This window comes from Aplysia californica, unplaced genomic scaffold, assembly GCF_000002075.1.
Source record: "Aplysia californica isolate F4 #8 unplaced genomic scaffold, AplCal3.0 scaffold00212, whole genome shotgun sequence".
NCBI classification, from domain to species: Eukaryota; Metazoa; Mollusca; class Gastropoda; order Aplysiida; family Aplysiidae; genus Aplysia; species Aplysia californica.
The window spans coordinates 146,341-161,380 of record NW_004797482.1 but is presented as its reverse complement, the minus strand read 5'-3'; the positions used below and the strand labels follow the sequence as shown (position 1 = coordinate 161,380).

General features: G+C 39.9%; 2 protein-coding genes across 2 annotated transcripts in view; one reads left to right on the top strand and one right to left on the bottom strand.

Moving 5' to 3' along the window:
- The window catches only part of LOC101864463 (DDB1- and CUL4-associated factor 11), a 59,214-nt gene extending 57,019 nt beyond the window's left edge, over nucleotides 1-2,195 (bottom strand). Inside the window, exon 1 of the mRNA XM_013083120.2 lies at nucleotides 1,928-2,195. The gene's annotated coding sequence lies outside the window, so the exon portion shown is untranslated. The remainder of the gene's footprint in view (nucleotides 1-1,927) is intronic.
- Nucleotides 2,196-2,292: 97 nt separating this feature from the next.
- Nucleotides 2,293-14,554, top strand: LOC101864228 (Golgi reassembly-stacking protein 2). The gene is made up of 11 exons (XM_005099404.3): nucleotides 2,293-2,493; nucleotides 2,993-3,073; nucleotides 4,822-4,979; nucleotides 5,707-5,752; nucleotides 7,753-7,839; nucleotides 8,233-8,363; nucleotides 9,546-9,684; nucleotides 10,857-10,929; nucleotides 12,155-12,214; nucleotides 13,102-13,245; nucleotides 13,829-14,554. The coding sequence occupies exons 1-11, from the start codon at nucleotides 2,431-2,433 to the stop codon at nucleotides 14,113-14,115; spliced, it is 1,269 nt and encodes a 422-aa protein (XP_005099461.1). The 5' UTR covers nucleotides 2,293-2,430; the 3' UTR covers nucleotides 14,116-14,554.
- Nucleotides 14,555-15,040: the final 486 nt, after the last annotated feature.

The window sequence follows — 15,040 nt, the reverse complement described above, 5'->3', positions numbered from 1 at the left end:
TACGCTTTTAGTTTAGTAGGCTACAGTTGTAATGGAACGTTTGTTCAGGGCACAGAATTCTACAATTTTTCTGTTATCACAGTGTAGAATTCTGTGGTTTAGGGTGAACGCAAAATTTGGTGAACACGCACCAGGTGAGAATAGCCACAAGACTCGCCTGCACTATTCTCACTCCGGGTGAGAATAGAGGTGGCCTTGAAAAAAAAGGTCATTGTTTATAATGCCCTTTGTGTTCTCAATCAAAGTAGGTCAGTCCTATCCTGCCCGCTTCCCATGTAGCCTGGCTCACGCCCTTTAAAAAGGGCCTGCGCGCTTCCAGGGTTGAAATTTTTCCACTTGTAGCGTCCGGTTTGATAGTTTTTATGTGCCGCCTACAAAGCCTAGTTTATTATGTGAAGTGGAGGGTCGTACACATAGCCTCGATGCTATGCATACTGGAGAGCCGTACGCATAGCCACTTCGAAAAAAAAAAATCTGGGGTGTAACAGAGGGCAGGGGCATGTCCCACTGTTTTAACCCATTATGTACAAGTTTCTTTACCATGCGAATATCACCCCGGGTGAGAATAAAATAATATTTTTATTTTCACCCCGGGTGGGAATAACGACAGCCATTTCAGAAACTTTGTCCTTTTGTCCTGTTCTTTCCCACATCTCTTTTTTTCTTTATATTCTATCCTGCCACTTAATTCTAAGGATACTCCTATTCCTAATATGTAGACTGTAGATTTAAAAAGTCTGGACTTTATTCAGTACTGTCTTTGTTGTTGGTCTTCCAAGTTTCGCAGCCATAGAGGGGTACAGACTTGACATTGGAATAAGTCGAATCTTGGAGCGCAGTAAGATGCAGCTTGCTTTCCAGACAATTTTTGAATTTTGATTTATGCTGACCTTGCCTTGGCGGTTCTTGTAAACTTGTAAAATTGACTCAAGATTACTAGCCTAGATCCACCCCCTGCCACATTATGGGATATGGCAGTATGATCTACAGTCACATTTCATAAGCTATGGGCTGAAAAAAGTTTGAAAATAACAACACTACAAACAGTAAACTTTTCAATTTTGAGATGGTGAAACGACTTCAGTATATCATCAGAAAGTGGCTATTCTCACCCGCCCGGAAGTTCTCGCAAGATCTACTCCTCCCCTCTTCTCTCTCTCTCTGTCTCTTTCTGAATACTGTCTATCGGTGTGGACGATCAAATTGACCAAAACAAAGTTCAAAAATGATGTTAAAACACAAAAGTAAATTAATTTGGTTGTCTACAAAGATGCTACGGCTATTTAACTTTTCGAATCGAGCCGAACTACGCGGGTCGCCATTTTGTTTTGCCTGGAAGTTCTCGCGCTACTCCTCTCTCTCTCTCTCTCTCTCTCCACTGCTAAAAGCGTACAATTTTGTCTGTGGGCAGGGGAGAGAGAGAGAGTGAGAGAGAGAACAAAACAAAATGGCGACCCGCGTAGTTCGGCTCGATTCGAAAAGTTAAATAGCCATAGCATCTTTGTAGACAACCAAATTAATTTACTTTTGTGTTTTAACATCATTTTTTAACTTTGTTTTGGTCAATTTGATCGTCCACACCGATAGACAGTATTCAGAAAGAGACAGAGAGAGAGAGAAGAGGGGAGGAGTAGATCTTGCGAGAACTTCCGGGCGGGTGAGAATAGCCACTTTCATAGCCAAAAGACTCGCCTGCACTATTCTCACCCCGGGTGAGAATAGAGGTGGCCATATCATCATCAGCTGTGCAGTGTCAGTTAACTGTCAGTGGTCAGTAAACAAACTGGTCTGGGAGCGACAAAATTAGGATCTCCAATCCAATCTAGAAAATCTAGTCTAAATGTAGATCTAGATCTATGTTGATGATAATCCTGACTGCCTCCATGTTTAAACTATTTTTTTCCGTATAAGTAAGGCAGTCACCTACCTTGACTTGTAGACACTTCCTTCACGTATCCGGTCGCCTACTCTTCTGTTGCTCCTTGTCAAAACAGAATAAATAATGCGATAATTTTATCGAAACTTTTTACTTGCAAAAGATCGTCGAAAGTGATCACAAATGAATAGATCTAGATATCTAGGTGATCTAGGCTAGGCCTACAATCGTCATGAATTTTTCACATTGCTGTAGATGAACGAAGTCTATTAGAATATTAAGGTATCTTACCTTTTAGACAAAAGCTGCTATAGCATGGTCTTCCTTTCTGTCGAACTAAAATGATGATTATGTAAACAAAAACAATAATGATACATTACTTTCTCCTTCAAATAAATTCAGGGGCAATCACTCTCGTTTTCCGGAAGTAGCTCTTGGATGCCGACGAATGCCACGTCGAGGCCATTTTGTTTTAGTAAACGTTGCATGACAACACACACCTTGCTATCTAGATCTCGTAGCTGCCTGAAGTTCAGCACATTTTCATCTGGAAAATGGGAGGATCTGCAAGTACAGAGGTTCCTGGAGGAGGCACAGAAGGTTACCATGTTTTACGAGTAAGGCATTTTTGCATTGCAAACTCAAAATTTGCTTTCAATGGTGGTTGAAGATGTTCACCTCATCATCATGTTGTAAACAATAAAAACTTTCAGTAAACTATACCAACAGTAGGTCTAGAATCTATGATAGTCCTAAAATAAATGATACCGCTGCACCGGTACGTCCCATTCATTTTCAAGGCAGTATATTGTCCACATGTTTCTCCTTTCATTTTGCATCTCTGCATCATAGAGATCTAATTGTGAAAGAACTGAGAGAGAGCAGGTCTTGTCTTTGAAACGGTAGCGGTCAAGCTAAAGTTCGATTGTAATGAATTCAACGCTGAGAAGCATCAGTTTTAAATGCGACAGTGGTTGCAAGTATGCTCAGATCTTTCCTTGGAGTTGAGACCTTCATGTGAACTTCATTGAGAAAAGATTTTATCAAAATGAATGATTTTATGATGGAGAGACATTGCTTTTTTAAAACTTGTTTTGTTGTTGATTGATTTGACAGGTTCAAGATGGTTCCCCTGGTCATAAGGCAGGCCTGGAAGCATTTTTTGACTTCATTGTTGCAATTGGAAATACACGTCTTGTAAGTTGCATTTATTTAGATTAAAGTTTAGCCTACCTGCATGAGTGCAATGTCATTTTCATTGATCTTTCTATCATCCATTCCCTTTCTCACCCTGCACTAGGGGTAGGGCATGAACAAACACTTTCCACCGTCTTCTATCCTGGGCTAGCCTCTTGCTTTTATGAACATAAATTTCTGTGATTCTTCTCCAGGTTCCGTGCAGTCTTCCCCTTATCTTCCTGGATTCCAATCCAACACTGTCTTAATGTATTAATGCAGCTGCTTAACTTCCTGAGAGTATCATGTCCAGTCCATCGCCACCGCCTACTTCGAACCTCATTTCTGACTGGGACCTGTCATGTTTTCCTTAACAGATCCTCGTTAGTGACCCTGTCTGTCCATCTGAACCTATTAACTTTCTTAAAAACAATGTCATTTTGCTTCTGTTGAAATACTCACCTCTTATATTTTCTTCCTTTGCATTTTTTTCGGCTTTTTGCCATGTGTCTATATCCTGTCCCTTCTTTTTGTTGTTGGTCAATGATTTGGGGAATAGTCTGGTATTGGCCGCAACAATAACTTTGGAGTGTGGGTTTTGGATTTACCGACGATTACTTCTGGTTCTAAACGATTACTACTTTTCGATGCATGTGCCAATATGATGTTTGATGTACGGGGAGTGAGAGATATCGAACCTAATTTTGCAAAATATCAAATTGTGGTTGAATTCAGAAACCCCCTGATATATTTTTATTAGGTCAGGGGGGCAAGAACGCCCCTAGTTAAAAACAAATGAAATATTATGGCTCATTTTGTACCAGTTGAAAAATAGCAGCGCTTCTCTTGCTCTCTTTCAGTCAGATAAAACATAGATACCAATTATTTAAGTCGGCATCAATATCTGGTACTCTTGGGGCCAAAACCGGAGAATCCGATTTGGTATAATAATAGTCTATTTTTGAGTTTTCTCTTATTGACTTTAACTGGTTCCAATCGAAAATTTAGTGTTTGTTAAGATTGTGTTGCAACTCACTCTTATTTGAAGAAATTTTTCTCAGATAATAGTGGTGGGTGATTCCTGGGTTTATCTTTCTAGTAGCCACAGATTCCCAATTCTCGATTCTCACAAGCCAGGATCTGTAGGAATCGAATCTGAACTGAATTACTGATCACTGCTATACTGGAAGCTCTGGTCTCCAGCCAGTCTCTGGTTACTTCTGTCTGTGAGGCATAACCAGTCCCTTGATTACTTCTATTAATGCCAAACCCTGACCAGATCTTTGATTAATTGTAGCAACACCCATTATTACCCAATGCCTTGATTACTTTTGACAACTCCAGGCCCTAATATTGGTTACCTCGCTAGGCTCCCACGCAAAAACACGCTGACCAGACAAAGGAAGCAAGGAGAGCGTCCATCAATCTATATGTTACTTGCATTACTTTGAGAGAGAATAAAGCAGACGATGAAGGGGGTTACCAGGTGAACAGTACAAAAGCAAAGTCAGTTTCAAGTTTGTCCAAATTTTCATGCAAACTTTCCACCATTTGTATTCATGATGTATGTGTCGGACAACTAAGTTGCAAGTCTTTATTTTTTGTGCATTCCCATTTCCGGCCTTACTTTTAAAAAATTTACATTATAATGAGACTGTGAGACGTCCACCTGTCTAGGATGGCCACTTTACTCCTCCACAATGGATGGCCGTCTTTGACAATTTCGACTCTAACTTTGTTTTCATACCATATAATTGCTATGGTTACAGAACCAGGATAATGACACTCTGAAGGAACTCCTCAAGGCCAACATAGAGAAACCATTGAAGGTGACGGTGTACAGCAGCAAGACACAGAACGTACGGGACATCAGTCTCATCCCCTCACACAACTGGGGCGGTCAGGGGCTGCTTGGGGTCAGCATCAGGTCGGTCTCATACTGTTGTCTCAGCTTTTGAAATAATGATCAGGTCATAGATTTTTGAAGGAATATAATATGCTAAATGCTTGCCACAGTGTCGCCATCTATAGAAACAAAATTGTAAATATAATTATCTATAAACTGCAGCTCTGTGTACTATGTGTAGAGTCATGAAGCAAGTTTTTTTTTTAAATTTTGGTTATTTTAGGGATGAAACCGGACTAAAAATTGTTAGGCCAAAAAGAAGAGAATGACAGAATTATTTTATGACTAAGGGACTGGCCAGCCTACTGACATGTAAAGTTTCACTGTTTTCTGAGATAAAGATTATTTGCATTCTGTCAAAGGATCTGTCCTGGGAAAGCCATTAAAACTCACATTACTGTGTGTACTGATCTCGCTAGTCTATTGATTGACAAATGTGAACACAGTGGGATTGATTACATGAGGGGGGGGGGGGGGGGTTCTTCATCTGCTGACTGTGCAGTCATAAAAAGCTTTTTGGCTGTGCGGTCATAAAAAAACCCTTTGGCTACAAAAAATGGGTAATTATTGCGTAATGAACAGTGCTACTGTTGTTATGCTGTGGGTGATCCCACAGTACACATAATTATTATCATAATAATTACACATTCTTTACTGAATGAGATGGTGGCTTGAAAAAAACATGTTTCCATTTAGATAGGCAGTAGATCAATGATCCCATCATGTCACTGTTTGGTTTTGTCCCCAGATTCTGTTCCTTTGAGGGTGCAAATGAAAATGTGTGGCATATCCTGGTAAGTTTCTCAGTAAAGTTGTACTAGTAATATTGGATTGTTTGTATGCAGTCTATTGACTCATTCGCTACGTATTATTTTCGGCTTTTAGACGAATTTTTTTCTGGAGGGCGAAATGAGATGATGACTAGTGCGCATTTCACAGGTCTTGGGGGCCATAAATTCAAATAAATATCAACATATTATATACCAACATTTTCAGTATGGTTTGTAGAATACATCTGTATTGTTTATTTGAGTATTTTTCAACTTTGATTCCTGTAAGAGGCGATTATGCAACACAATTGTGATTGGCTGCGGATAAAATTTGAAAACAAAATTATAATCTCAGATGAAACTCAAAAAATATGTTTGCATCTAGTCAAATTATACATCAAAATAACCATAACTGTATATAGAACAGGAAAATATTGAAAAATGAGCAGTTATTCACATACATTCCATAATATTTGTACATTTGGATCGTAACCTCCGATATTGAAAAAAAAAATGTTTTAAATAATTTTGAAAAAAGGATCCCAAACAGAAAAAAACACTCGTATCTTATATGGAATTATTCAGAATTGCATTTGGAATAAACCTATACATGTATTGGGTGGTACTTTTTGAGTAAATTCACCAAAAAGTAGTGAATTTGGGGAGAAAAAAATATTTTGACTATTTAGATCTAGGCCTAGATCTAGCACTCAAAAATATTGATTTCTCAATTACAGTGCACTGGCAATTTGAGTCCAGTAGTATCAATATTATAAGAAGAGTCCTACACTTCTTTAGTGAGCAAAATAATGATACATTTTGTTGTGTAAAAGTACAAAGACTGGTGTCTGGCTATAATTTGGGCTTCGCGATAAAACGTCGCATAAACTTCAAAATCCTGTTTCAAAACTGAATCAAAACTTCCAATTTTCGGTGGAAACACTTGACCCGGAAGTCAACTTTATATTATGACCTTTATTTTAACATGGATATGTGGATTGGAATAGAAACCAAGTTAAAATTGAACGTCAGTTCTCGAGCCGCCGGGGGCGGCTTAGTGTACTGACGACACTCTAGCCGCGCCGCCCCCCACGGCTCGGTGTAGTGAATGAGTTAACGCTGCATGCAGTTAAAGTGTAAAATGGGGCATTGATTTTTTACTCATCTCCTGTATGGCATGCCATAGTTGTATGCTGATATTATGTTTTGTTGGTGGGAAAGATTTTAGAAATAAAAAATGCTGCCAAGAGATTTATTTTTATTTTTATGAGGCAGAGCGAGTTATCGTTTCCTGCACTTTGCCATCACAAGACTCATAAAAACCCTTGCCATCAAAGGCAAAGGTATTTTGGGGAAAATCCGAAGAAACTGGGTTGTAAACATCGCCGATCTGCGAGATTTGACGGCAAAGTGTTAAGGATGGGGGTCATGGTTTTTTACAAGGTTAAAAGGGAAAATACTTGATGGTAGCTTTTATGAAGACTGACCTTAACCTTTTCTTGTACACAAGAAGCCAATAGCTTTTAACGTTATTGTTTTTATTACAGTAGCTCTGTGCCTATGTCTGATTGAAAATAGTCTGTGTGTGTGTGAGAGAGAGTATGCATTATTATATATTACATGAGAAGAAAGGAAGTAGTATGGAAGGTTTTGAAAATGGGTATTCCAATGTAAAGCACATTGAGCTACTTTTTTGGAAATGCGCTATATAAATGTTATATATTATTTTATATGAATAGTCTGAAAAACTTTTATGAAAACTGTTAAATCTGCAAATCAATTATGAGAAGGGGGTATCTACAGGAGTCTTGTTTTTTTGTGGATTCCTTCATGTGTGACTCTAGCTTTTTGATTCTGTATTTTTAGCAAGTAAGTGTGTACATTGATGCCATTAGTTTCACAATTGTGGCATTTACTTTTCAAAGGTTCTTTAAATTTGTTTTGTTGGTTTTTAATGTACAAGAGGTTATTGACTTGAATGGGTCTCATTTGACGAAAGTGTCTCCACCATTTTGTCTCATCAGGAAGTCCAGCCCAATTCCCCAGCTGATTTGGCAGGCTTGAAGTCAGACTCAGATTTTGTGATTGGAGCAGATTCTGTCCTGCATGAGGTGAGTGAAGAGGGATGTCATTTATTTTTTGTTCCTGATAGCTGCTATTAACTTCTGTTTGATCATGCAAGCTGGGGTTGTTGTTTTTTTCTATGCTGGTTGTGAATGTCACACTTTAGCCTCACCTCTAATCCTTGGCACTTTATATGACCTATTTGAGTTGCAAGTGCTGTAAAACTTACTGAAGCTAAAGTAAGTGGGTGGTTGGCAGGTGTTCTGGTATGGATTGCTCCTTCTTTCCTATCAAACATATATCGTTCTTATCTTTCATCCCTTTTTTTTTAGGTGACACATCTATTCTTCGGCACTTATATGACCTCATTGTGTTGCAAGTACAGTAAAACTGTTACTAAAACTAACTAAAAAAGCTAAAGCAATTTGTTTACCTTTCAGTCTGAGGATCTGTTCACCTTGATCGAGTCTCACGAGGGGAAGGCGCTGAAGCTGTACGTCTACAACACAGACTCGGACTCATGTCGCGAGGTCACCATCACACCCAATGGAGGCTGGGGTGGCCAGGGCAGGTCAGTGGTGAAATATAATACATAGTCCCTTAGCTGCCGACCAGTTCATAAAAAATGTATTTAATACATTATGGGTGATCAGAGTACGGAAGTTCATTTTTGTGTCGAAAATACATGTTCTCTGTTTTTTAGTGTGGTTCACCACCCAATTTGCGGATATTGAAGAAAAATTTATTAACATTCAATACGCGATGTTATGAATAATGATAACAAAGCCTATATATAAATCAGTGGGAAGTGTGTCCATTACCTAAGTAAAAGTTCTTTACCTAATGTTTCTCACATTACTGTTGCAGATCTGCTTTGGGTAGCTTGAATGTATTGCATGTAGAAAAGTGTGCGCGAATGGTTAGGAGAGGCTTATTTGACATTAGTGGTTGATGGGTGTTCTGGTGTGGTTTGCTTCTTCTTTCCTATCAAACATCTATCTCCCCTCCTTCTTTTTTATGTTTGTTACTCTCTTGTAACACCTTTAATCTTCTTGCGCTCGTATGACCTTATGCAGTTGCGAGCGCTATAAAACCTTTACTAAAACAAACAAGGTTATTTGGCCATTGCCCACCATCGTGACCCGCCGCATGGGTAGAGTCTGTTTATTGGTTTTGAAAAGTTGGCAGCTAAGTAGTCTTCTACATTGTGTGGATGCTGGACAATTTCGTTACCTCTTAGTTTTGAAAGTAATTCTGCCTTCCCTTGACTTTTGTGGCCCTGTGTTCACATTGTGCCTCTGACAAATCTATTTTTTAAAATGCTTTCAAAAGGGTGGAAATTTAAGAACATTTTCCTCTATCATATTATTCATGTTCATGATTGAATGCTATTTGAGTCTGTTATTGAGTAAAAGCAGAAAATTGTAATAGCAAAGTGGTAATGGTGCTGGTGTGGGTGGTTGGCTGGTTCTCTAGTGTGGTTTTTTCCTCCTTTCCAATCAGTTTGTTTGATATGAGGTGTTATCTCGCACGTTTTTTGTGTTACTCCAGGTGAGATCTATTCTTGTCCTTTAAAATAAAATGCAGTCTGATAAACTTCCCTCTATCATCTTTATCTCTTCTCTTCTTATGTATGACCTTATTGTGTTGCAAGTGCCGTAAAACTCTTACTAAAACAACTAAAGCCAAAGCATCTGATGCTTGGTGTGCAGTCCTTATGTACCAATGTATCTATGCTTTGTTTCTCTCCCAGCCTTGGCTGCAACATCGGCTACGGATATCTTCATCGGATCCCCAAGCGTCAGTTCCCCTCGGGCAAAGGCCAAGTTCTCAACAACGCAGTCATCCCAACAGCTCCTCCCCCCTCGCCCCCTCGGGACGGCTTCTCAGAGGTACTTTGTGTGTGATATCCCAACGCAAAGTCTCAGTGGGGATTCTCAAGACAGCAGCTTTTAGCAGTCATTTTAACGTCAGTGGCTGTACTTTTAAAAAATCCTGTACATTTTTGTGAAGTGCCCACGGTTCGTGCGATATGAGGTGTAATCTCACGCGTTTTTTTTTTTACTCTCTGCGAGATTGATTCTAGTCTATTAAAATAAAAAACAGTCGGATAAACTTCCCTCTTGTGTTTAGTTGTTTTTTCTTTTTCTAAATTGGTGGTTGGGATTTTCCTGCTTTTGCTCTCCTGCTTTGCTTTTTTAAGTTGCAGTGACTTGGACGTATAGGGCGATGTGAGGGAGGAAGGTTTCCGGTTTATTCTGAAGAAATTGTGAAAATGAATGTACAGCATGCTCGTCAGTCTATAGATATCTCAAAAAGATGAAAATGATACTTTCTCTTCTTGTGTATGCATTGGTTGCGTATGGACTGATTATAATATGCTGCTTGGGTGTTCTCAAAGATTGTTTTATTCTAGTACCTGTGGTGTGATTTTTAGGGGGTTTTTTGTAGCTATTTTTGTCTGAAGATGTCTGGTTGTGGTTTCTTAGACATAAGTCCTTGTATGATATGACTTTAAGGGGGATGGGGCGCTCTGGTGTGGTTTGCTCTTTCTTAACACTCTGTTGTCATTATCTTTCTTTATTTTCTTTGTATGTTACTCTTTGGTAACACCTGTAATCTTTAACATGTACATGATGTAACTGCGTTGCAAGCACTGTAAAACTTTTACTCAAACGGAACTTAACTGACAGTCAACCCAGAGCAGTCTTTGTTCTGTGTGCTTCATTTGTAGTTTCTCTTGGTTTACTCCTATGTCATTCTGTATGGTCTTTTTCCTTCCTGGCTGATATTTGCGCGCCTCCTCCTCCCTACCCCCCCCCCAGCAGTTTTGGACTCGAACTTACAATCCTGACGCCCCTCTTTTCATTGGTTTGCAGAGCTCTGGTGTAGTTTGCTCCTTCTTTCCTGTCTAACATCTGTTATTCCTATCTTGTCCTCCTTTTCTTTGTATGTTACTCTCTTGTAACTCCTCTAATCTTCAGCACTTATGTGACATATTTGTATTTCAAGTGTCATGAAACTCTTACTAAAACTGAACTATATTTCTGTGTCGTACGTGCAGGTCCCGTTGAGCAGTTCTCCCCCTCAAGTGTCCAGCATTACCCCAGGTGTGGCACAGATGTCTATCAATGCAGGTCAGTCGCTGGTGTAAAAATGATTTTTAAAAATAAATACTGTAGTTTTCAATGCTTCTGACCCCTTTTCACCACAAAATGTTCTCTCTGCACTTAGGAACAATAAGTAGATTTGATTTGACAAACCTCCATAAAGCTGGAGACAAGCATTTCCCACAAAGCCTTAAGAGGGAATCCACAAGGAAAGAAAGAAAGGAAGGTGTGAAAGTACTGGGAGGATGGACTTCGATTCAGATCTAAAAAGAGATGGGGTACAGCCGGACAAAGGTGGAGACTATAGCCCAGGACAGAAGTAGATGGAGAGCTCTTGTTAGTAGCCTATACTCCTGCATGGGGTGAGAAAGGCTGATGATGGTGATGACTTACATCTTTATGTCATTGGATCCCAAATGGGAATAACAAATTGGTAATTGAATGATTTAACTCCCCTTTGAACACTCTGGTTATTTTTAAGTTGGGACTAACAGTTTGTTTCCGATTTGACAGTGTCAGGTAGTCGTAGAGTCTTGCGGGTTTTTTTCCATATAATAATGGCACTCTCCAAGACGTTACTCGTCTAAGACAACCACTTTTGTCCTCGATGGCACCTGTCTTGGACAATTTCAACTGTGTAAGAATGGCAGTTGCTTGGTTGCTTCACAGCCATGCCATTTTACTTACCCTCCTAGTACCTTCTAATTTTTCCAGTGCCTGATCAAAAAGGGACGTAGGCAGTCATAGTTTGCCTCTCATTTCTCTACTCAGATGCTTTTTAAAAAAAATCTGTATTATCCTTGTTTTATCCCGTCACCCGTCTGTTCTGTACTATGCATGCTATTTTTGGTTAGGCAGTCAGGCTTGCAATAGTTACCCGAAATTACCGGACTTCACGTGGGTGGAAATAGGTACCCAGCTGTAGACAGTGAAAGATCTTGTCAGTTTGTTAGTGTTTGAGCACTTAATCGGCTGCTTGCTCTGCATGCTCTCCGGGAAGCTGAGAATGTTCCAGTGTTTTAGGGCGTCCTGGGGTAACAATAGTTGTAAAGGGCGTATGGCATGATGTAGAGCTTGGATATAGGCTATATTTTAATATGATCATCATCATTATTATTATTATTATTATTATACAATTATTGTTATTGTGATTATTATATTTGTTATTATTATTATTTTTATTATCATTATTATTATTACTATTATTATTACTGTCATTATAATGGTAAACTGATGTGATGTGTGTCCTCAGGTAGCCCCACAATTCCCGTCATTCCACCACAGTCAGCAACTTCCCAGATCCCAGGCACAGGTCGGTAGCTGAGTGTTGTTGTTGGACACTTCTGTCAGATCAGCTGCAGTTTTGTTTGGGGGTTGTTTGTTGTTGTTTTGTTTGGGGTTTTTTTGGGGGGGGGGTTAGTTTGTTTTTTGTTGGTTTGTTTGGTTGGGGGGGGTTGTTGTTTTTTTTTAGATTTTCACCAGAAAATACAATTTTTGTTTGTTTGATTGTTTGTTATTTGTTGTGGGTTTTTTTAGATTTTCGCCAGATAATACACTTGAAATTGTCCTGGACAGCCACCCATTGTCTTAGATTGGTGGACATCTTGGACAGTGTCATCTTCATAGAAAAATTGCCATCGGGGGTGGGGTTGTCGTTTGTACAGGTGATTGTCTTGGACATGTGTTCTATTAGAGAAGCTTCGACTGTGTTGCAATATTCAGGTAACATTTTGTATAAAATTGTGCATTTGGGGGAGGAAGGAAAGGAACCATTGGGTAGATAGATAAGGCCTTAACCGGTACCTGTTTTGAAGCTTGGTATTTCTCTTTTTTCATATTTTTCTTTAAAATTCTAGCACTGTATTTAAAGACGTGTTAAAAAGGTGATGGGTTGCAACCATAGCTCCATTTTTATTGGACAATCAGGGTCTACTCACGGTTTGTGTTGTATCTTGTAAGACTGCAGATTTTCTGATAACAGTTGAGATTTTCAAAAAGTCTAGTGGTGTTAAAAAGTACGGCTTTTTTCTGTTGCCTTCTCTTTTTTTTTCTTTTAGTGCCAGATCCAAAATAAATTTAGGCAATCATGGTTTTTGTTATTCATATGGTCTATTTGTGTATTGTAAGTGCTGTAAAACTCTTACCAAAGCTGTAAAACGAATCAACTAAATCACAATCTCCTCCCCCCCCCCCCTCCAGATTTGCCACCTCCAGCTGCCCTGCCCAACCTGACAAACCTTCCAGGACTGACCACTCCAATCTCACTGCCTGGCCTTCCCCCAGTGTCGTTACCTCCCCTGACTGCCTCTGGTCCTCTGGGGCCATTGCCTCCCTTGACAGCTGGTGAGTGCTGAAGGGTCTATATCTTTAGTTTTTCTTTTTCTCACCCCCAACCCCCTTTCTGTCTTTGCCCCTTAGTGCTGATCCTTGTTATTAGTGGGTGGTTGGCAGTCGCTATGGTTTGGATTGTTCCTTCTTTCCCATCAAACATCTATCATGCTTATCCCCCCTTCATCTTTTTTATGTTTGTTACTCTCTTGTAACCGCTCTAACCTTCTGGCGCTCATATGACCTTATACAGTTGCGAGCGCCGTAGAACCTCTACTAAAACTAAAAACATTTATCATCATGATCTCACCTCCTTCTTTTCTTTGTATGTTAATTCTAGTAACATCTCTAATCTTCGGCCCTTATTCAACCTATTTGTGTTGCAAGTGCTGTAAAATTTCAGCCTCAAAATAAAACTAAATTAATTTACCCTTTTGATGCGCTTGATTTATGTTACTTTATCAGTGTACTTCTCTTTTATCGAATAAAACTCCTTGGCAGTATTGATCTTGCTGTATTGTGTGAGTGTACATTATTGAAGCATTTTGGATACATAATCATTTACCTAACATTGCATCGAACATGAATCTACTTCCAGGAATGCCTCAGCTGCCGATGTCATTACCAGCACCCGCTCCACTGCCGGCCTTCCCCAGCCCTCTGCCGGCCGGCTTCACTGCCCCGGTCCCAGGCGCGGTGCCTGCAGTCAGCGCCGGTGTCGTCCCCCCCACACTGCCCGCTGCCCCCCCAGCAGCTGTCGCGGGGAACGGGCCCAGCGCTCTCGGTCAAATCGACGTTTCGGCGATGGCCGCAGCTGCAGTAACGAACAATGCCAGTGCTTCTTCTTCTCCTCCTCCCCCTCCCGTGGCGGGAGTGTCGTCTTAGCCTGGGTGTGGCAGCGGAAGCCGCGGATTGACTGTTGCTGGGTGGTCGAGGGCTCGCTGGTGCCTGCTGGTGTTGGAGCAAGAGTTGTGTTGCTAATTTTCGTTTTCCGTTTTGAGCTCAAGTCGTACAGTACAGCAAGCAAACACCCCTGTACCTGCTGGGAGATATTGTTGTTGTAGTATGAAATTTTGCCGTCGTCTAGGTCTTATTTAAGAATTAATTAATATAAATCATGAACTTTAGAAAATAATGCTGATGTGGGTTTTTTTTTTCTTTTTTTGCACTGTGTGCGATCAGATATGGAAGTGAACTGTGGATTTCCTCAAGGAAGCGCATCCTCAGGTATTCAAATTTCCCTGTCAGTGTTAAAAAGTTTTTCCTACTGCTTTAGGTACCTGTCCTTTGCTGTGTGTATAAATATTTTTACGGAGATCTGACATTTACAGTTTTGTCTTCAAAGATTCTTGTGGGCAGTTGGACGGGTGCTCTGGTGTGGTTTGCTCCTTCTTTCCTATCAAACATCTATCTTCTCTCTCTTTTTTTTTTTTAGTGATACGTGTTACTGTCTCGTAATGCCTCTAATCTTTGGTACTTATATGACCAAATTGTGTTGCAAGCACCATAAAAACTCTTGCTAAAAGCATACAACACTGAAACCTAGCTCAGCACCGCTGTAATAAAACAGGTGATATGTTATGCAACATTGTTGTGGGTTAAAGTGATGGTGTGAGTTCAGCAAATGTTTCAGCTGCCCTACTTCGTTGTAAATGAGGCTACTATTGTGTTACTGAGGACCAGAATGAGATGATATGGTGGCTGGAAAAAATGATTATAACAACTTGAAAGTTTGGTAGAAGTTTTTTTTTACTGAAATTGAAATACGAGCTCTCAATCGTAGATGTTTGCGTCGTTGCGGTCTTTTGTT